At 35.8% G+C, this 23,543-nt stretch overlaps 2 protein-coding genes across 5 annotated transcripts; both read right to left on the bottom strand.

Moving 5' to 3' along the window:
• Positions 1-439: 439 nt before the first annotated feature.
• On the bottom strand, positions 440-6,885 carry LOC121985094 (G-box-binding factor 3-like). 4 transcript variants are annotated; one of them, XM_042538368.1, is made up of 13 exons: positions 6,561-6,885; positions 4,840-4,919; positions 4,506-4,556; positions 4,332-4,421; positions 3,039-3,116; positions 2,850-2,891; positions 2,626-2,768; positions 2,481-2,538; positions 2,335-2,383; positions 1,944-2,182; positions 1,422-1,499; positions 1,193-1,318; positions 440-1,008 (listed from the first exon to the last, which is right to left on the bottom strand). In XM_042538368.1, exons 2-13 carry the CDS (start codon positions 4,897-4,899, stop codon positions 748-750), a joined length of 1,275 nt encoding a protein of 424 aa, XP_042394302.1. In that variant the 5' UTR covers positions 4,900-4,919; positions 6,561-6,885; the 3' UTR covers positions 440-747. The 4 variants fall into 4 exon arrangements, with proteins under 4 accessions (XP_042394302.1, XP_042394301.1, XP_042394303.1 ...); XM_042538367.1 differs by having other exon boundaries at positions 440-1,011; positions 6,561-6,881; XM_042538369.1 differs by having other exon boundaries at positions 440-1,011; positions 4,506-4,550; positions 6,561-6,837.
• A 1,880-nt stretch (positions 6,886-8,765) lies between these two features.
• LOC121985092 (hydroxyproline O-galactosyltransferase HPGT1-like) lies at positions 8,766-14,893 on the bottom strand. Its single transcript, XM_042538364.1, has 4 exons — positions 11,885-14,893; positions 11,753-11,803; positions 9,638-9,709; positions 8,766-9,133 (listed from the first exon to the last, which is right to left on the bottom strand). Exons 1-4 carry the CDS (start codon positions 12,163-12,165, stop codon positions 9,097-9,099), a joined length of 441 nt encoding a protein of 146 aa, XP_042394298.1. The 5' UTR covers positions 12,166-14,893; the 3' UTR covers positions 8,766-9,096.
• Between the last annotated feature and the right edge of the window lie 8,650 nt (positions 14,894-23,543).

Raw genomic sequence — 23,543 nt, 5'->3', positions numbered from 1 at the left:
TGGTTTAGATTTAGATTAATTCGATTTTTTTAAGGATTAAATTAAATTTTATTTTAAAAATTATAATATTTTATGTATATAAATAGTAAATTATTAAGTATAACATTTATGAAATATTTAGATAAAAATAAAATAAAATAATAATTAAAAAAATTAGGTGGGGAGAGATATTGAGATTGGTTGAGCATTCGATTTTTATATTGAATTTAGATTGAGATTTCGAGTTAAAATTAATATACGTACAATCCGTATTGACATCCCAAACTTTGATTTTAAAATATTTATTAAAGTTAATTATCACATTATACTTTTATTATTAGATTATTATTTTAGTTAAATTTTAAATATAATTATACCACTGGTTGAAATTGATAGCAAGTTTCAGTTGGATCATACTTTTAACAAACAAATAAGAAATAAATTTAATAAAAAAAATTAATAACACAAATTTAAACAACCTTGGCAAAAAAGATTTGAACACCCCGAAACCAACTCAGCTCAATTCATTTACATAATCCTAAAGTTGTGCAGACTTATGGTTAAGGCAACAACTTTTTATAGATCTTACAGCAGTTCTTGTCATCCATTAGCAGTTGGGATTTCTGAACTTCCAACAAAGTAGTTTACATGGATTCCTAGTTATCTTCCATTAGTAGTTGGGATTTCTAAAAGCTTCCAACGTCGTTTCATGGATTCTCGTAAGCCGAGAGAAGAAAAGAATTAGAAGATTATACAGGATCACTATAATCACTTGTCCTGCACAGTCACTGGAATCATGGTCAACACAGTTTCAGCAACTTCTGTTCTTGGATTAGTGTCGAGAAGCTGCTGAAGCTTGCCATCTGGGTCATCAGCACTGCCGGCTTCTAGATTTTCACCCGAGCTAATCGAGTTTGGTTTATCAATCATCGACAGTAAGTTTACAGCAACAATTGATGGTGCACCTTCAATCTCTGCGTTAGGAAGAGATGGTTCCTCGGCGTGGATTGTTTGGAGATTCTTAAGTTTCTTCTGTGCAAAAAATAAAACAAATTGTGAGATTCAGATTATTGTTGATACAATTCATAATGTTTGTTTATCCAAACAATCGTTGTTACAATACGGTTTTATTGCATTAAAGGAGCGGAGCATGCTCATTTGGTTAAGATGGATTATAGCAATGAGGGAAGGCACTAGCAGAAAAGAAGAGTACCAATAAAACTGAGTTTTCGGTCCTCAGTGCATCAGAGCTTGAGATAAGTTGACTAATTTCAGAGCGAAGATTTGTGTTTTCAGCAACCAGGGTATCCACTTTCTTTCCAAGCTCCTCATTTTCAGCCTGAAATGCAAAACAAACGAAATTTCAGCAAGAGAAAGATGGCAGCAAATGGAAAGGAAATTATGGCGTATATATATCGGTCAAAAGTCGAACTTAAAAATACCTGTTTTCTCAACCTTGATCTTCTGGCAGACTCTCTGTTAGACTGTTTTCTTTTCTCCCGTTTCAGTGTTCGCTCATCCTGAAGAAATAAATCACCTAGAGATTTAGCTGAGACAAACTACATCAAGAAAAGGAACACTTCTATATGCCGCCATAGAAGTGCTTTAGAATTTAAAGCATCAACAACTAGCTTAGATGCAGGGCAACAAAGAAACATGTCGATTTGCATTTTGTTCCTTAAATGGATGCTTCTCTATAAGACCCTACAAGAAAATTCTGAGATTGAGCACAAATGGAAATCAATTATGAACACAGTTAATGACCTATTACAACATTGTATGAGGATTGAGAAATAAACTAAATGCTGAGCATATTAATAAGAAAGGTCAACAATAAGATAATAAAGTATAACATAATTTTTTTTTTACAGCAATAAGTGCATGGCTGATCATTGCTTCTGGAAGTTTTAGTAGCAATTCCAAGAACAGAAATAAAAAACGAACAGATGGACTTGAGATCGAACCTGTATCCATAGTTCAGAAGGTACGCCATTACAACCAGGCATCATAGGAATTGCTGATGAAGGGACAGGGGTGCCGGTGTTTTTCACTACCAATGGTTGTGCTGGACCAGGGGAAGCTTTATTTTTCACTCGATTTCCAGCAATATCAGTAGGTGTCCCAGAAACTCCAAAAGAGACTTTGGAGGAAGTTTTTCCTCCACCATTAGCAGGATTGATATTTGAGTCAATGTTTCTTTCATCTGCAATAAGAAAACATATAACACGATTTCAAAGTAATTTCACATAATAAATATGAATCCTCTAAAATAATATTTCAAATGATGTGTAAATAGATAATATTTCAAACAAATTGGAACACTGATGCTTCATTTAGAGAGTAATGCAGTGATACCTGATGATGGCCTATCTTCTGAACCAACCTTTACGTGGTTGCTAGACCCCTATAACAAGACAAAACATTCTGAATATTTTCAAGAAAGTACCAAAGATACTTTTGAAAGAAGAAGAGAAATAAAGAAGAGGGCAGAAGGCCATTACTCCTGCCGAATTACTCCCATCACTTCCATTACTTGACCCATCTGCACTATTATACCCACTGTATGTATAACAAAAAAAGGTTCTCTAATAGATCCAATCAAAGTAAACTATCTGACTAATTTCAGTAATATACAGTTGAATAAACCTTTGTGACAGCTCATTCCCATGAGCACCTGATGCATTCTTTGAACTTTTGTTTCCCACAGTTGCATTAAGCTTAGTCACTAACCATTTGTCCTTGCATCCCAATGATATATCAGGAGCTTCTACGTTCAAAGGGGTTGCCATCTGTAAAAAAGGGACAAATAATCATTTTTTAAAAAATAAATGAAGTACAACCAAAAGATTGCAAAAGTAAATAGTGCTCACCACAACTGCCTCAGTTGCGCCAGGATGTGGTGCATGAGAACCCTGCAAATAAAACCATAATTCTCATTAAAAGAATTCTAACAGTCAATCATCATCAATATAGTAAGCTTTACATCTAACAGCTGTTAGATATCCAACACAGCAAACCTAGAACAAAACCAATAAGATTAATGACATAGAACAACTTACAAGAGGCATTGATGCGTGTGGATAAGCTCCATTTGGATACATTGCAGCATATGGTGACCCAAAAGGTGGAACAAGCGGCTAAGTTCATGAAAAAGAATTATAACAATTATCAAGATGATGAAAGTTATATAATAGTCACTTATACAATAAAAAATCATGTTGTATTGCCACTTTAACATTTTTTTTGCAGTTCCAATCTTACTTCTGTGAGCAACAACAGACACTGACATTTAGGGAATCTTATTGTATGCATGTCTAATCTAGTTAAATCTTAAGAAAAAATTAATATTCATACATCTTCCAAAGTCTACTTGAACTGTTTTATCATAGAAAGCAGACAACTATAACAGTAATACAGTTTCTATACTAGTCATTGCACACTGAATTAGATTGACAATTTGAAGTAATTGGCACATGGACCTGCCTCACTAATGAAGATGAAACAATTTGCACGTGTGTTCTCTGATCATCTTCTCCATACTTAGATGTCAAACCAAACAACAGAAGAACAAGCATGAATAATCAGCAAATGGAGGGAAACAAAATACTATAGGATCAAACATGATTAGCAAGACCTGTATGATTATATTATTAAAACTTTAAGCTAAGGTACTGTAACTGGAAACCTACTTTTATTTTTCCAATTCAAGATCAAAATGAAATATATTATCCCACAGGTTCAATTACTTGAGACAAATCCAAATGGAAATAAGATCCAAGTACTTGAGACAAATCCAAATGGAAATAAGATCCAAGTATTCTAAGGTTTGTCCAACCACATAAATTTGAACCAACTTCATTCCTGTCTCATGACAACATGAAGTCCCTCATCCGACTATTTCCGCAAACATAAGCTTGTATTTAAGCTAAATGCATAGGTTTTAGTTCATAGAAAGTCATATCAAGTTAGCACTCAGTGGTGTTTCTGTCTTTTACAGCTGTTAAGACAGAATCAGAGGTTCATACTGAGATAGTGCATGTTTTTCCATTTATTCTTTCTAGTAATATCACACATCCATCTTAGACTCAAAGGATAGAGTAAGAACGGAAACGTACTTTCAAGAAATCATGCATGGATGCACACAGAGGGAGCAAACCCAATTTCCCAAATGTACAAAAGGATCATACAAAATTATGTTCAAGATTTTTTTTCCTTAAAAAAACCCCGCAAATGCTTGATGCTAACGACATTACTTAACACATGCTATGCTATAGAGAATCCACCTTTTAGATACAAAAAGAGATTTCTAGAAAAGAAGACAGTTCAGGACATGAACAGAGAGTTTCATGTACCCGAGGAGCCCACATGTATGGATGCGGTGCATAACCAGGTACAACCGAAGTGCTGAAATAAGGATGCATCATTCCAGGACCATAATATGCCTGAAAGATAAGAAATGACCTGTCGTTGGTAATTTTCTTTGATACTATCCACAACCATACGAATAAAATCTAGTAGTGACCAACCTGCATAGCTGCCCAGTCAGCATATGGATGAAGTGCAGGCTGCTCCTGCAACTGCAAAGAATGAATATTTACGAGTTGGAAAAAAAAAACTATATTTCTCACTACTAGGCTACTAGCAAACAAGGAAAAGAACTAATCTTAAGAGATTTAGGTTATGATAAGGATGACATAAAAATAGTGACATATTGAAAGCACAAAATGAAATTATTCCTTTCGCTTTCCACAAGGGGATTACCTACATGGACCATTGTACAAATACATCTGGGCCCACCAACTATAGCCAGTTTGTTATTTAAAAGATGGCGTTTAATGTTCACAAAAAGTATCCACCCACCTGCACAGGTGAAGGCAATTTCTCGGTCTTTGAAGGTGTTGCAGCTTCATTATTTCCCATTAAATTGCACTCTGAAGCACCTGAGAAAACAAATTGTATGGTTAATAGATTTTTTCTTTTGTAATTGATTAAAATTTCAAAATAAAGGGACTTGTTGCAATATAATATACAACAAGATATTTCTTTTCAGAAAAAAACCTGAGTTTTGACAAATGACCCAACAAATAATTACTCAGAAATTTACCAAATGTCCATCTTGCAAATATGTTGCGTTGCCTGCAGTATCTCATAAAACATATGGATTGTAATAAGTCAGAACATGTGTGCATGCCCACATATAGTTGAAAATGCTAGAGATTGGGCGGCTAAGTAGTATTAATAAATTAAACCAAAAATTCAGCAGGGCAATTGGTTGGAAGATCATCAAGATTCAAACACATTAGAAAATTGCTGAAAATCACAAAATCATGTGATTAGATTGACACTGAATAACAAGTTTCATAAAGAGAGAAGAAATAATTTTTTGTTTGGAAATAGGCATATTCTAGGCAGCAAAGACAATCAAGAAAAATTTAAGGTATAATGAAGATGAATGAAAACTGCCACAAATCCAGAGCTTCCAATTATAATCAGCCATCTCTCTTTGAGAGCCTTAAAGAACCCAGGATGGAACCGAGACTTCAAATTCCCTAGTTCAGCATAACATGGTAATCCAGACATATAGTCTTGGGTATTACAGAATGAACTGATTGAGACAGTCAAAATAACTATCTCTTCATGTATATTCTTAGACTCTGATTAACTAGTACTCCATGGCAAACTCTAGTATGTTTCTTTGTCCATAATTAAAGACAGGTCCATCACCATAACTAATGAATTTATTGTCACGGTTCAACCAATTTTACCATCTTATCATTAATTTCTCACGACTACACAGATAAGTAGGAGCCAGTAGTAAGGGATAACTGTTCCTTAGTCAATAGGCCAAAATAGCAATCAGCAAACAGACAGACACGCATTAGTAAGCGTCATCATGGTATCTAAATTCAAAGAGTAAAGAACCATTTGAAATTGCATTCATGGATGAACTAAACACTAACTCGTGTTTCCTGTCAAAAATGATAGAATATGTCAAACATTTTAGTAGAAGGAACAAAACGAACTACTGTTTACCAACCAAACGACAAAACTTGAAAAAGCAGTAAATCCTTTCAAGTACGGAATCTGTTCGGGACAACAGACGAGAGCAGACTCATCTTAACTGGACTATATTGCAGGCTCCTAAGTACAACTATGAACCATATCATAGAATTCAGTCTGCTTTAGGAAAATAAGCTCCTTTTTCTTTTGAAAAAGAGGAAAATAACTTCCTTATCATCTGCTACTCAGATTCTTCATTTCAAATCTTTCCTATCCTTTGGTAAACCAAATTATCCAGATCTATCTCATGTATCATTCTGATAACCCACGCAGAAACACAAACACCCACAGAAGAAATCGAGTTTACATCGAAAATTGTAAATTCCAAAGCCGTACCGGAAAGAAGGAACCAAGATTCAATTTTTATGCCAGAAAAGAGCCAAAACCCCAATTCTAACGAACACAAAGCGCAAGAAGTAAACATCCCCAAATATGGACCAAAGTACATCGGCGACGAGAAAACAATAAAAACCAGAACAGAGCAACAAGAATTCACCGCATCACCCAGAAATTTCTCTTACCTGCAATATCCTACACGAGTTGCTTCACCAACTCCGTAATTGACCGAATCGCAACGATTATGCCTCCAAAAGTGGAAACCTACTGGCGAAAGGGAATCAAACCCCTCGAAGGGACGCCGGACTCGAAGGATCTCAAAAGGAGAACGACCGATACGCCGCCGAGTAAAGCAAAACCGACCCCAACCCCTATGCTAGTCTCTTCTCCATGGATCCATCGGAGACGGCGGAGAGGAGAGGAGAGCTATTACCAAATCGAGCGAAGTGTAGAGGAAGAGGCCACGTCACCGTACACGTGTCCGTATCAGCTTATCGTGATACTGCGAACCTGGGCCAGCGCTAAGCTCACGCAAAAACCCGACCTAATCGAACGCACCCAAGTGGGCCTCAGCAAAACACTGCCGTCCTCGGCCCATACTTGTGCTGACGAGTCACCGCGGTGACGCGACGGGTATGCGGAGTGGGTCGATGTGGATCCCGGCGTTGTCGGGCGCCACTACCTCCTTCGGCGTGACATCGCCCGTACACGTGTCGTTGAGAGGTAGCTGCCAGCAATCACGTGGCCGGTGACGTGGTGGTCGGCAAGCATGCGAACTCTGGGGCCGCCCTCTCACGTCTTCGTGAATGCGCTTCTTTATGCCTACTCGTTGGCCGATCTTGCTATTGGTTGGACCCCAGGAGCCCACCTGTGGGGCCCCATGACTTCCAATCAAAACGCAGGAAAATGATCGAAGAAACGAGGTGGGAGTTTGATTAATGAGCATTAAAAGGAGGCAACTCGGCGTGGGATAACGTGGCGATGGCGTGAGACGAAAAATATAATATATAATATGGTCCAATCAAATTAAAAGGACGCCCTTTTCGAGGTATTTAAAATTAGAATAACAGACTCATTTTTTTCATTCTTAAAAAAATATAATTTTAGTTCAATTTATTAAAAATTATTACATATAAAATATTTTTATATTAAAATGCCGTTTACTAAATTATTTAAAATTATCGAAACTTATCGAAATAATTTGTAATAACTATTTATGGCAGCTACCCTAAATGATGACGCCTTCAAAATTTTTTAAATATTTAAAAATTAAATCTTAATTTTAATAAATTAACTGATAAATTTTTTAATAGATAATTAATCTAAAATTATTAAATTGATAAGTCATTTATTATAAATACTTTTGACGTAAATTAAATATATGATATCAACTATACAAATTTAAGTAAATTTAATAAATTAATAAAAATTATTTTGCTATAAATACTTTTAAAATTTTAATTAAATTTAAGTAATTTTACTTATAATATTTTAGAATGAAAAATATACGTAGCTATTTTATTTAAAAATAATAATAAAAGATGCTTTTTTAAAGAAAAAATATACTATAGTATTATTGGATAAAAATAAAAGAGATCAGAAATGTGTAATCTTTCATTTATTATTTAAGTCTCTATTTTTATTTTTATTTACAGGTATAAGTTTATAATCGTTATCACCGACGAAGTCAGCTCGGATGATCTATCCAAACTATGGGCTATATCGACCCAGACACCCAAACTACTTTCCACTATTGTTCTCTTTTTTTTTCCTTTTTCCATAAGAAAAACAATTTTTTTTCTTCTTTTGACTGTCGTTGATCCCCGGACTACAGTTCGGGTACTTGTTTCCGCCATTGACCATTATGATCTTTTAACTATGATTATAATAGATACAAGATGGTAAATTGTATAATACAATATTAACTGTGTTGATCATAAATAACATACTAATTATAATTTGTAGTTATTATAATATAATATTGACCAACTTAACTAATATTTGATTAATATTAATCAGACATAAAGTTTGTGATAGTTATATAATTACTATATTATAATATTATTAGTATTGATAAGAGTTAAAATGTTATTATAATATAATATTAATGACTATAATTGTTAAAATACAATATTATATCAAAATTGAAATATTTATATTATAGTGATAGGAAATTATAATTACTATATGGGGTAGACGCTATAAATTCGTAATTGCTATAACAATAACAAAAGCAAAGATAATTTTGAGAAAAAAAAAATTAAGATAAGATATGGACGATAAAGACATTAAAAAAGGGCACGAAAATTCCGTGGTGGTCTTCCATAACTCTTTTCTTTCTCGATTTTGTTTCTAAAAATGTCCTTAATTTTCACCAAATTTCATTGGTCATCAAAGTCAATTGAACTTCATCATAACAACAGAACATTTTCTCCAAGAACAATTAAATTGCAGTTAATTAAAGATTACATATAGCATCTGAAAGAAGTGTGAATAATGTACTTTACAGATCAACACAAAGCTCTCAGCCTAAGGAAATTAACTTTGTTTCTTCTGCGGAAAAGCCAACTCTTAGAACACTTGTGCTGCAGCTCTTCTTTCCCACACAATTCTGACATGGCATCTGCGATGTTCTCAGCAATTTACTCCTAAATTGAGTCCATGCTCCATGTTGTCATACGATCGAAGAGGATTGGACAAAATCCACCATGCCAACGTTTCTTATTGTGCACTTTTCATAGAGCAGCACATACAGCTCCTGAGAAGAAGAATATATAAATTGTAGAAAAATATAGTCAAATAGTTAAACTGTTTGATTTTGTTAACTACATGCTTCTGCTTTGCATGAATTGATATGTACACATGAACCGCGATGTGAATGTTATTATGCACGATTGGGGCGACAGTACAAATGAGTTAGTATCTCAATTTGAGTGAGGCCAGTCAGCTTTGTTTCATGTCTGAAGGCTGAAGTTTACTGAATACATTGTGCAAGAAATTTGATCATAGGATGACGTTTAGGAAAAATAGGTTTGGATTTACGAGCCAATCTGATGATCACTTGGAGCAGCATAATTTTCCCTCATTAACATGCTTCACGTTAAGACCAATCATCCATGATCCAATACTAACATCGTCATGTGCATATGTGCGAAGAATAGCCCTATGGCACCGAGAAGTGATTGCATCCATAATGAATTACATATTCCCCTATTGCAGGCAAACCATCGCCTAACTCATCACTTGGAATAAGAAAACAAACCTGTTAATAGAAACAAACTGTGCTAGAGCTCTAGAAACCACAAACATTTCTCCAGAAGCGTGCTGGAAATACCTGTGTCAGCGTCAAGGATTTTGATTACACTAAATATCTTATTCTAAGGGAGAACAAGTTTATATTCGTGATGTATAAGTATGAATCAAAATGGCATCCATATTTGATCATGGAATGATCTATTAGTTAAAATAAAAATTCAGGACAAAAAATCTTGACAGCACAAGGATCTCCTACTTGCTTGCCATGTCAATGGATATGAGCTGTAATGCACCTTTCCATCAATGAATGTCACTATGTATTGCAGTGAGCTAGCAGTGGTTAAAATTATGGCATGTTGTGTTCAGAATGAGAAGAAACATGACAATAGCATAGGGCTAGACTCCGAGACCATATTATAAATGCACAGCCGGCAATAATCTCCCTACATAATGACCTGACCTTAGCTTGTAGCTGATATATTGATTATAACTCTCTTACAGAACCCCGGTTTGTAAAGGATATTAGCTAGCATTTGGATGGAACAAACTGAGTCTGACTAAAAAACTAGATTTTTATAAAGTCTTGTGACTCAAATGAACAAACATAAGCTTATGTCTGTTTCAAGTTCGATAGTACTTCATGGGTATATCCAACTTTTCATTGGCCCATGAGCCATTTTTGTCATTGTTCACTAACTGTTCATACATCTGTGCTGTTATTTTAACTTTTAATGGTAAAAGAAAGTACTTAAGCTCCTTGATTGGTATCTTCCTAGCCAATATTTTTGCATAAGCTACTCATACGAAACAGGAAAGATGAGCAGCGACCACTCTTGGAGAAGAGGAAAACTCAAAAATTATCTTCACTTTTAGTCCTACATTTTGAATTTTGATTTCCATCCTTTCTATATACACGTCTTTGTTTCTACACTCCTTAGAAAGCTTTACCAGTGAGATCTTGATAGGTAGGCACTCCAATGGGTCCACATAATTATAATCTTACTATTTAATTAAGAATCTAGATCCTTTAATAATAATTATAATCTTACTATTTAATTAAGAATCTAGATCCTTTAATAATCAACTCTCAATTGATTTGGTAAAATCCAAAATTAAGTTCCGTTAATATCCTTTTTTCTTTTTCACACCGAAAATAATTTCAAGGCTTATTAATAATTTTAACTTCTTATCCTTCTCAAATCACAGACGCAAAACCTAATTTCTACTATCTGCATCGCTTCTTCTCGCTGCCTCAATTCTCATCGATTTTTCATCGTTCTCTCCTCCCCTCTCCCTATCCAATTTTTACTACAGTTTTCCACTTCTTATTCTTTTTATATGACAATACATCAATCCATCTGTTTTGACTCTTTTGCATATCAATACAGCCACATCAATCCATTTGTATTTCATCGATTCTTCTCGAAAAATCACAACCACATCTATCCATCTCTGTATCTCATCGGTTCTTCAGGTAATATAAGACATTCTCGCTACATAACTTAAGGTATGATTCATAACCTAATTTCTACTTTATTTTCGGATTAAGATTTTTATAGAATAAATCATACTAACATTGAATAATGTTGTTTAATTGCTTGATAGTAAATATTCATTTTATATAATTTACGTGTCTTCATGCATTATATTGCACATGCAACGCATGAGCACCATGGCTAGTTATATTTAATTATCTTATCTTGGGCATTTGATCTATAGATACTTTTTATAATTTTTTTCTTTTTAAAATTTTTTATACAACGTATAAGATTAAGCCTTAGCTTGTCTCCAACTTCAACCTTCTCCTCTTGCCTTTTGTTTTTTATAAAAATGTGCAATTATATTGATTTAATGCTTTAAGAGAATAAAATTATTAGTTTTGCTGCAACAGAACTAATAAACACCATCAAAGTTATGGAGTAAATCTATTTGCAAACTCACATTCCTTTCCCATCAGAGCATTCTGGGAAACTATTAGTTAAAAGTACATGCAGCTGATCATAATCATTAATCAAAAAGTTGATAGCCACAATTAGAATCACAGAAAGAAATAATTCCTTCTTTTTCATCAAACACAATGTAACATGATACACCTAACAGTATTAATTCAATGAGCACTTACAATTTTCCATCACCAAACTTCCACCACTCTGGTTCAAACCACATTTGATTCCTGGATATAATATTAGGAATCAATAAACATAATTGAGCTAACTTTCTACACAACAAGACTATGACGTTTATTAATACTCACTTGTCAGAGAAAACTTCGCCAGATTTCATACACCCAATGTATGCACGATGTTTGTCCAAGTGAGTTGCAAGCATTGTGCCCAAAGCATCTAAGAAAAGCACCAGACAATCACTAATCAAATAAATTATTATCACACAAGGATACAGGTTAATGGAGAAGTTAGAAAAAACACACACACAAAAACAATTTTGACAGGTTAGGGAGTTTATCTTTCTCAGGATAGAGAAACTGGTGAGGGTGCTAGCACAGAAAGAAAAAGGACAGAGGAAATGCAAAAGCATGGGTTGAGAGCATTGAGAGTAGATGATGAAGTAGATGTTTTTGTTGGTTACAATAAAATGAATGACAAGTTGAAAAATATAGTCGGTCGAGGGGCATTGAGAGTGGAAATTTTTTAAAAAGCTGGTGGTATCAACCTGTGAGTCTTAGCAAGAAGATCAATGACCTTAGGGAGGAAATTAGTATTTGTGCCATTGCACTTGCACGCTATAATGAGATTGTTGAGAAGGAGATAAACAAGGTTGGAGTCCCTGAAAACAAATCTACTTCCAACAATACTATCTGAGCCATAGTAAAGATAAATTGAAGAGTTTCATGTTATGGTGAGTTGAGAAGAGACTACCATATATCAAGATGATGTTGTTGCTTTGACTGGACTTGTATTTCAAACATAGCCACATAGGTTGTTATCAATACATTGTTGCTATCAAACATTTGTTATTTCAAACACTTGTTCATATTAAGAAATACTTGATTCTAGTTATTTGCAATAGTTTAAGAAGATATTGACTGGTGATATAGTCCTATATCTTGGTGTTTGTGTCTATGATCCATGAAGATAATGTTCTATAACTGAAATATATGAGTGGTGGAAGCACTCATACACCCTATTCATTATGGTTAATAATAGGATAAATGGTGACATATGGCGCTAAGATATCTCCAGTTAGAATGAGGAAGAAAAATTGAATGCAAGAGAAGAGAAAGATTTTATCATATAAGAGGGAACACATGGGAAGCATATTGGAGCTCCTTCTTTCCGTCCAAGTAATAAGTGGAAGGGATTTAAATTTACAGATAGGTATTTTAGACATTTATTTCTTTTTACCCTCCATGTCAAAGTGTTCAGTAGAAGAGATTGAAAGTAACGTATCCTTTCTCTCCCAATATACCAAGTGATCAAGTTTTGAAATCCCTTCTGTCTTCTCCCTTTGACTCCCGCTCCACCTCCCTCCCCTCTGATTCCCTCCCCTCCAAGTAGTCATAGGCTAAAAGAATTTTCACCAAGAGGATCACTTGAGTGCTGAACATACTTGTCTTGGTTTAAAGATATTATTACAATGGAACATAGAACTGTTATTCAAGCATCAATCTTAACACACAAGAAAAGCAGTGTGAAGATCCCAGAGCCAAGACTTGAATTAACCAAAGCAAAATATTTATGAGTCATTAACTTTAGCATAGAACTCGGCATCCCATGCATATGCTACATGAACAAAAAACAGTTGTCTTTTTTGGCTGCTCATCATTAGCTTCCACATGATTATCCTATAGAAAAGAATAAATTGTTTAATCATTCAAATATGAAGATGTGATGTCATCTTATTTATATGCTAAAATATTGTTCTGTGAGAAAATGTTTACACATGAAAGATTGAGAAAAGTACTATCAGGAACCATAACTTTGAATAGCTCAGAACATCACAGATCAAAATACGACATCATAGGACACTGTTAATAAGCATAATCAATACCGAATACACAATTTTACAGTGACAAAACCAAATCCCACATAATACTGAGGAAGGTGACACTGCACGTGGGAGTTTGTGTGCCTCCATAGGCGACCTCACAAGAGAGAAGAGATTTGAAGAAAACCAGTTTCTATATTAAAACTTGAAGAACACAATGGTTGGGGATCTCTTTATAGACTCTATATTATCCTTGACTCCTACAAATTAGTTTACTAGGTTTGATAGAAGTGGTAAAATAAAATTAACAAGATTTACAGGTTTCTAAAATTCTATATTATTGATAAAATTAAATATGCATCAACAGACATTAGGTTAGAAGACCAAAGGAAGAGAAACAAGGGCCAGTCAATATTTATAGATATTATGAAATCCCAATCTTTTCTTGAAATCATAAGTGCAGATTTAGCCAAGCGCTGATAGCTTTATGTCACAGTCAAGCAAATTTCTTCAAAGTTGTATCATATGGCCAAGAAAAAGGAGCTATTTTCCTTCTCATTCTTTGCAAGATCAATCTCATGTAACTGAGTACCATGTAGCATATATTTTGTTAGCATAGGTTACAAAAAAACTGATATCAGGAAATAAGAAAAAAGAAGGGAATTTGAGTTTCATTTTCAACACTGTAGACAATTTCTTTTTCTAAGCAGCAGCAGCAACCACCAAGTCTTATCCCACTAGATGGAGTTTGCTATATGGATCCTTTTTCCATTGAGCTCTATCTCCTACTATATCATCATTTATACTTAAATAAATTTTATCTTATTTTATTATTACTAAGCAAGTCTTTTTTGGTCCCCTCATCCTCATTTGTTATGAGTGTTTATCATAGGTTCACATTGCCAAACTGGAACATTTATTAGTCATCTAAGTACATGCCCGAACCATCATAAGCGTGTCACTTTTCCCCTCAATAGATGCAACTCCGACTTCCTCTTGAATACTCTCATTTCTTATTTTGTTCAACCTCGTATGTCCAAATATCCACCTTAATATCCTCATCTCTGCAACTCTCATCTTTTGCTCATGTACTCGAGTCATAACCCAACATTCAGCTCCATAAAACATAACAGGTCTAACTGCAGTTTTGTGGAGTTTTAGAGGTATGCTTGTATTCTATGTAAGACATCTCTTTCAATCCCTCAATCGTTTTACAAAAATGATACTAAATATTCGGGCAACTTATCATCTCCTATTTTAACAATTATCGCATTACATTTAATATTGCTAAACTTAAATTTCATATATTCTGTCTTTATTCTACTAAGCCTAAAACATTTCCCTTCTAGTATTTCCAGCCAAGATTCTAGTTTAGCATTTACTCTTTCACGTGTTTCATCTACCAAAATAATATCATCTGTAAACAACATGTACCACGGTACTGTGTCTTGAATGTGTGTAGTGAGTTAATCCATAATTAGTGTAAAAAGATATGGACTTAGAGCTGATCCTTGATATAACTCTATCTTTATTGGAAATGCTTCAATTACTCCGCCTGAAGTCTTTAGTTTGGTCGTTATATCGTTGTACATATTCTTAATTAGTTCAATATATGTTACGCTAACACCTCTCTTTTCTAGAATTATCCATATAATTTCTCTTGGACTCTATCATAAGCTTTTTCTAAGTCAATGAATATCATGTGTAGATGTTGTTTTTACTCCTGATATTTTTCAATTAGTTGTCTAAGAAGATGTATAGCTTCTATTGTCGACCGCATGAACCCAAATTGATTTTCGGTCACCATAGTCTCCTTCCTTAATCTTTTTTCTATTACTTTTTCCCAAAGTTTCATGGTATGACTAATTAGTTTAATACTCTTATAATTTGCACAATTTTGTATGTCTCCCTTATTCTTATATAAGGGAACTAGAGTACTTACCCTCGATCAGACATTTTTTCGTTTTAATATCATATCAAATAATTTTATAAGTCATTCAATATCTTATTTCCCTAGACACTTCCACACTCTTATTGAAATATCATCTGGGCCAATGGCTTTTCCATTATGCATCCCATTTAAAACTTATTCTACTTCTAAAATTTGAATTCTACAATAAAAATTTAAATTTCTATAATCATTTGATCTACTTAAATTACCTAAGTTAAGTGGTCACCTAAATCTTCATTAAAAAGTTGATAAAAATACCTCTTATTCAAGGCTGTGCAAATCCTTCATTCCGAGGCTTCTACTCATGGGAAGATGCATTTGCTTCAGCTAAATCATTCATTGGGCCTAATTTATTTATTAATACCCTACTAAAAACAGGAGGAAAAGCACCTATGGAACAAAACAACTAGAGAAAACCAAAGAAACAGCTGAAAATACATATGCACAGGCTATTACAACTTCTCCAAACAATACTGAACCTCGAGTACATAGGCACAATTATTTAACATTAGGACAATTAAGAACCAACACTACAGCCACGTCCACACAAAGACATTCAGAAGTAGTTTTGTTGGGCCTTCCCAACACTATTCTCAATGATATTTCTATATATATAAGACACATGGCAGAAGACTCTCCTTTCAAATCTTTGCTGAATTATACGAAGCTTTAAAGATTTTTCACCAACAGAAGGTCCCAAAAGGGATGACAATCATTTATGAAGGAGAAAGCATCCCCAAACTTAAATGCCACAAACTTATGAAACTTCAAAAAAATACAGGTGTCAATGCAATCTCTTATACTCTTTCCGAAAAGTACATATAAACATGGATACATATGAACCATCAACAATTAAAGGAAGAGCAATTACTCCATTCCTCTTAATAGACTATGGCTTACTATACAAACTATGGGTACATGACCAAGATTCCCTTCAGGGCTTTCTACAGAAATTTGGACAAATCATCTCTTTAGCTCTAGAAGAAGAAGAAGAAACATTTGTCATCTGTACTCTAGAAAGTTCACCTCGAGAATGGGTTAGCTTAAAAATAGAGTCTGCTCGGCACCTCATTAAAATTGACATTGACGAAGTCAATGACCGACAACCAGAGTTTGATGACTATACTTCTGATTTTGACATAGAGTGGGAAGCTTTCTCACCTTTACCAAATCAACCAAACATTGGAGAGCTTCAGTTCAAGGAGCTAAGTGGTTATGGGATAAACTAGAAGACCCAAATGAGTACCTCCTAGCCGAACAAATATACACAGAGAAAATATACTGGCCTAGAGACATGGGTACCAAATTCTTTCCCGTCTCTTTTATAACACAGCATTTAACCTTACTCCAACACTACCAAAGGAAGGGTGACAGATGGGCCATAAACGACTAGCAAGTTCCGCTTATCCTCCCGAGCATACCAAGCAAGGTATGAAATGTCGTTCCGTGCCACTCGGCACAGATGGTTTTTACCGTTCCGTCGGGTGGTCGAAACTGGCACAGGAGGCGCCCCCGTCTCAGCGGCACCGGAGGAGACGCGGGACGCCTCCGGCGGCGTCCTGCAATGCCTTCGGCACAGAAGGTGTCGCTGAAAGCGTCTGGCGACCCTGCCGGCACCGCCGGAGGCGTCCGGCAACGCTTCCGACGCCGTCGAATGCTCTCGCGGGATCGCGAGCGATCCCACGTCCGCCGGGTTTTTTTCTTTTCAATAATTTTTTATTTTATTTAATTAATTTAAACAATTCCTAAGGAGGATGTATGATATTTCGAAGAGGCTTTTATAAACCCTAATTAAATTATCCTAAAAAAATATATTTAAAATTAAAATAAATTTTATTAATTAATATTCTGAAAAATAATGTTTTAAATTTCATTTAAAAATTTAAAAGATATAATAATTCTTATTTATATTCAAATATATTTTTTATTATTTAAATTTCATTTAAATTTTAAAAAATTCTTTAAAAATTCTAAAAAAATTTAAAAAATTCTAATATATTATATTTATATTCTGATATTTTTTTATTTTAATTTTTTTACTTGATATTTTTTTACTATTTAAAATATATATTATTTAATTAATAATTAATTAAATGAATAAATAGTTAATTTATATAATTATTATTAATATAAAGTAATCTCTTGTATTAATTTATATACTTATTATTATTACATATACTTCCATTTTAATTTGAATTATTGATATATCAATTCTATTTAAATAAAACTATTTTTAATTATTTTTTCTAATAATATCAAATTATTTAATAATTGAGAATTTATAATAAATCAATATACAACTTATTTTTATATACACTATAAATATATTTATCTTATAATTACTATATATAAATAAAAAAAATACTGAAATTGTATTGGCACGACACGATACGACACCGTATCGTTCCGGTCTAAGACCGAAACCTCGGCACGGGTCAAAATTTTAAACTTTGATACCAAGCATTATCGCAACAATATACAACCCAAGAACAATATGCAACTTAAGATACATCTACAGCTGGACATGAGGCCCAAAATTCTGTCCAAAGATCTTCAATCCAATTCCAAGACGCCCAAGGAACTAATTCTACTCCATCATTGGATTTTGTCAACTAACAAAACTTAGTCAACATAATGGAATCATAGGGACCCACACTATTATCTGTCTCAACTCCACTACTCTCATGGAATCGTCCTTCTCTACTTTACAATTATTCCTTCTTGTTGTGAGAAACAAGGGTAGATAAGTCTTTTTATCTTTTGTAAATAAGTTGATGCTTAGGGTTGTGTGGTTATATAAACATATGTATTTCTCCTGAAATATGAATGATTTAAAAAATCTCTTTATTACAGCATGGTATCAGAGCAAAGTTCTGATCCCTAACCCTAGCCGCCGGCGCATCTTCTTCCTCTCTGCCCTAGCGCCGACCAAGCTTTCCTCTTCCCTTCTTCATCGCTGCCCACTGGACGCGTTTGGCCTCTGGTTTCCCGCTGCCGACCACAAGAGGCGGACCAAGCTTTCCTCTTCCCTTCTTCATCGCTGCCGCGTTTGGCCTCTGGTTTCTGCTGCCGACCACAAGAGGCGCGCCGCCGCGGACGCCTCCCGTCCACCCAATGCCGCGGACGCCCCTGCCACCGGCCAGAGCCACCAGCAGTAGCTTCCAGCAGTAGCTTCCAGCAGTGCCGGACAGAAAGCACAAGAAGGAGAGTCCTCCCTGCGCCGCGATTTCAACCCTATACATCAGCAGTGTTGCCGCCTCCGGCGTCCCTCCGGCCTCTGGAGCCCTCCAGAGTTCTCTGCCTCCTGCACTTCACCTTCCTTCTCTTGATTTTTTTTTTTCTTCTCTTCAGCCCAATCTGCTGCCGCCGCCCTTCCAGAAAAACATTTTTTTTTGTGATCTTAATGGCGGACAACGCTAGCGAAACCTTTGGGATTTCTGCGAACCCTATGTCTTCTTCAGGACAGGTACAACCGGTTTTCACAATGGCAGGCACTGGAGGGTCCGGTCTTCAGATAGTATCAGAAAAATTGTCTGAGACAAATTATGCATCTTGGGCAGTTGCTGTTGAACTTTATGTCGAAGGTCATGATAAACTTGATATTCTTCATGACACTAAAGTAAAACCAGATGAGAAGGATCCTAGCTTTCGCACTTGGCGGCGTGACAATATTCAATTAATGACTTGGATGCTTAACTCTGTTAATTCTGACATCAAACAAGTCATTCTTCATAACAAAACAGCGTACGACATGTGGAAGACACTAGAGCAGATGTATGGACGTCGACATGATATGCTGCGTACTTATCAGATCAACAGTCAAATTTTCAAACTTGAACAAGGTTCTATGTCAATCACCAATTATTTTGCTACTCTGAAGGGGCTGTGGGATGAGTTTGACTACTACCGGATGGAAAGTTGGAGTTCCACGGATGATCATCAGAGATATTTAAAGCTTCTGGAAAAAGACAAAATTATTAAATTTTTAGATGGCCTTACTGCAGAGTTCGAAAATTTAAAAGGGCAAATCCTTGGTCTTGATCCTACTCCCTCTTTAGAACAGGTTTACTACAAAATTCTAAGTGAAGAAGGTAGAAAAAAGACCATGAACAACAAGGGGATTTCCGCTGTAGGCCCTCCGATTGGGGAGACCTCTGTCTTTATTGGTTCTGCAAACAAGTTCCGACCTGGGGGAACTAAAAGACAAGGGGACAGATTTTGTCGGCACTGCAAGAGGACTAATCATGATTCAGATTTCTGTTGGGAAAAATATCCAGAAAAGAAACCTGAAAAATTTAAGCACAATGCTAAGAAGGCTCCTAATAGTAGTAATATTGTTGTCCAAAAGATAGAAAATAAAGAGACTATTGGTTCCTCTGTGCCTTCTACCACTGGACTGTCTTCTACTGATATTGTTAATCTCCAGCATCTTCTCTCTCGGCTTCAGGCTTCATCTTCGGCCTCTACTCCTGCAGACTCTACTCCCTTTCAAGCGCACACAGGTATCCGTGGCCTGGGATTAAGTGTTACTGGTCCCAGCTTTTACAGCCCCTGGGTCATTGATTCAGGAGCTACGGATCACATGACAAATGCTGCTAACTCCTTTATTTCTTACTCTTTATCCTCTGGGCAGGAGAAAGTGATCATTGCAGATGGAACCAAAGCCACTGTTGCTGGCAAAGGTTCCATAAAACTTACAGATCATTTTCTCCTATCCTCTGCACTTCACGTTCCTTCCGTCTCTATTAATTTACTTTCTGTTAGTAGCATTACTAAACAACTACACTGCTCTGTAACCTTTTTCCCTGATCTCGAGACCAAGCAGACGATTGGGACTGGCCGTGAAGTAGGGGGTCTTTATTATTATCAGCTTGAAACAACATCTGCTCTGAAATCTGCAGCCAAGTGTTTAGAAACTAAGCATCAAGAAATTCTTTTATGGTATTCTCGGTTGGGACATTTGTCTTTTCAGTTTTGAAAATTTTATTTCCTAGTCTTTTCTTTTATGTTTCTCTTCGGTCATTTCAATGTGCAATCTGTCAGTTATCCAAACATTGTAGAACACATTTTTCTGAGTCTTTAAAGAAGAGTTTATCTCCATTTGATCTTGTTCATTCGGATGTGTGGGGGCCCTCTCCTGTGACTTCTTTGGATGGCTATCGATATTTTCTCTCTTTTATTGATGACTACACCCACTGTACATGGCTTTATTTGATGAAAACCAGGGACGAAGTTCCTCGTCTTATTCAAAATTTTTGTAGAATGGTTGAAACCCAATTTAACTCAAAGGTGAAGATTCTTCGTTCTGACAATGCCCGTGAGTACTTTGCCCAGTCTCTAAATACTTTTCTTGAGGATTCGGTCATCCTATCCCTACACACCACAATAAAATGGAGTGGCCGAGAGAAAGAATCGTCATATTCTTGAAACAGCCCGTGCACTTTTATTTCAACGTCACTTACCCAAATATTTCTGGGCTGATGTTGTTCTTGCAGCCGCTTATCTCATCAATCGATTGTCATCTAAAGGTCTCGGGAACCGATGTCCTCTCACTATTCTTCATCCTGGTGTAGAGTTGTTCTCCTTTACACCTCGGGTTTTTGGTTCTCTTTGTTTTATTCATGTTCTTGGTCCCAAGTCCTCTAAACTTGATCCTCGTTCTATACGAGGAGTTTTTATAGGGTATTCTACTTGCCAGAAAGGCTACAAGTGCTTTGATCCTATTACTAGGGCGAGATATATCTTGAAGGATGTTACTTTTTTTTAGTCTGAGTCCTATTATTCTCCTCAGTCTCATCCTCAGGGGGAGAATATTACCTCTTCCTTTGTACCTCATGTGGTTCCTCAAGTGATTTCTTCTCCTATTCCACTGGATGTCACAGAAAATAGAAAAGATGCCCCATCACTGGGAAAAGATGCTCCATCACTGGGAGCACAGTCTTCACCAGATATTATTACTTACAAAAGACGAAGACACAAGCAAGAACCTACTATTGATCGGCTAGTTGAATCGGATGCTCTGGCTCCTGATCCTGTGAAGCAGTTATCCTCATCAGTTGAGTCAACCGCACCTCTAAATATGAATGAGCTGAACCTTCCGGTTGCTGTTAGAAAAGGTGTCAGGTCATGTACTCAGCATCCTATCTCCAACTACGTTTCATATTCTCGTTTGTCTCCTTCATATCATGCATTTGTTTCACAGTTATCAAATCATGCTATACCTTCTTCCTATTATGAGGCTGTAAGGGATTCAAGGTGGCAGGAAGCAATGAACGAAGAAATGGAGGCTCTTAACAGAAATGGTACTTGGGAATTAGTTGATCCCCCAAAGGGGAAGAACTTGGTTGGTTCTAAATGGGTCTATGCTATCAAGTATAACTCAGAGGGTGAAGTGATTAGATATAAAGCCAGACTTGTTGCCAAGGGATTCACCCAAACATATGGGGTAGATTACTTGGAAACTTTCGCACCAGTTGCAAAGCTGAACTCGATCAGGGTAATTCTTTCTCTTGCTGCTCAATATGATTGGCCTCTATTTCAATTAGATGTTAAAAATGCCTTCTTGAATGGTGACCTTTGTGAAGAAGTATACATGTTGCCACCTCCTGGAATTGAAACAAAAGGAAAGGTTTGCAAGCTAAGAAAAGCTTTGTATGGGCTTAAACAATCTCCCAGAGCATGGTTTGATAGGTTTTGCAAAGTCATGATATTGTTTAGCTTTAAACAAGGGAATGCTGATCATACACTCTTTATAAAAAGGAAAGGGGGCAGCACTACCATTCTTTTGGTTTATGTTGATGATATGATAGTTACAGGTGATGATGAGGTAGAAATCCAGGCTCTTAAGTCCAAGTTAACATCAGAATTTGAAATTAAAGATCTTGGATCTTTGAAGTACTTCCTGGGCATTGAAGTCGCTCGATCAAAAAAAGGGATCTATGTATGTCAGAGAAAATATGTGTTGGATTTACTCAAGGAGACAGGGAAGTTGGGTTCTCGGCCAGCGTCTACTCCTATAGAAGTAAATCATGATCTTACTAGTTCTAGTGGGGAAGATCTTACAAGTCTGGAAAAGGGAACGTATCAAAGGCTGATTGGAAAATTACTCTATTTATCTATGATTACGCCTGAACATCACCTATGCTGTTAGTGTAGTAAGTCAGTACATGCATGCTCGTAAGACTATCCACATGAAGGCCGTTGACAGGATTTTAAGGTACTTGAAATCATGTCCTGGAAAAGGTTTACTGTTTAAAGGAGGTGGTGATCTGAAGGTGGAATGCTATTCTGATGCAGACTGGGCTGGTTCTCGAGATGATAGAAGGTCCACTTCTGGCTATTGCACTTTTTTGGGAGGAAACTTGGAGGAGTAAGAAACAAAATGTTTGTGCATGGTCCAGTGCTGAAGCAGAATATCGAGCCATGGAACATGGTCTTGCAGAGATGTTGTGGTTGAGTTTTCTGTTGACAGACATAGGATTAAAGGTTGAATTACCTCTCAGGCTGTATTGCGACAACAAGGCAGCAATCAATATTGCAAATAATCCGGTACAGCATGACCGGTTTAAACACATTGAGATTGATCGTCACTTTATTCGGGAGAGACTTGATTCTGGAGAGTTATGTCTGCCTTATGTTAAGTCTGAGGACCAACTTGTTGATATGTTTACAAAAGCTATACCCCAAGCTGTGTTCGACTCTTCTCTTAGCAAGTTAAACATGTTTGATATATATGTTCAACTTGAGGGGGAGTGTTGTGAGAAACAAGGGTAGATAAGTCTTTTTATCTTTTGTAAATAAGTTGATACTTAGGGTTGTATGGTTATATAAACATATGTATTTCTCCTGAAATATGAATGATTTAAAAAATCTCTTTATTACAACACTTCTCATCCTCAAAGAATATTTTCCTCTTTTAATCAGGCCACAACTCCACTACTCTCAGTGGAATCGTCCTTCTCTACTTTACCGTTATTCCTTCTCATCCTCAAAGAATCTTTTCCTCCTTTAACCAGGC

Source organism: Zingiber officinale, chromosome 5B (assembly GCF_018446385.1).
Source record: "Zingiber officinale cultivar Zhangliang chromosome 5B, Zo_v1.1, whole genome shotgun sequence".
NCBI lineage: Eukaryota > Viridiplantae > Streptophyta > Magnoliopsida > Zingiberales > Zingiberaceae > Zingiber > Zingiber officinale.
This window is presented reverse-complemented; position numbering and strand designations above follow the sequence as displayed.

Coding starts and splice junctions, on each gene's coding strand:
- LOC121985094 (XM_042538367.1), bottom strand. CDS start 4,899: ATGGGAAATAATGAAGCTGCAACACCTTCAAAGACCGAGAAATTGCCT. Junction 4,557..4,839: donor AATTGCCTTCACCTGTGCAG/GTGGGTGGATAC, acceptor CATTCTTTGCAG/TTGCAGGAGCAGCCTGCACT. Junction 2,384..2,480: donor ATGGGAGTAATTCGGCAGGA/GTAATGGCCTTC, acceptor GTCTTGTTATAG/GGGTCTAGCAACCACGTAAA.
- LOC121985092 (XM_042538364.1), bottom strand. CDS start 12,165: ATGCTTTTGCATTTCCTCTGTCCTTTTTCTTTCTGTGCTAGCACCCTC. Junction 11,804..11,884: donor GGCGAAGTTTTCTCTGACAA/GTGAGTATTAAT, acceptor TATTATATCCAG/GAATCAAATGTGGTTTGAAC. Junction 9,134..9,637: donor CAGTTTGTTTCTATTAACAG/GTTTGTTTTCTT, acceptor TCTTCTTCTCAG/GAGCTGTATGTGCTGCTCTA.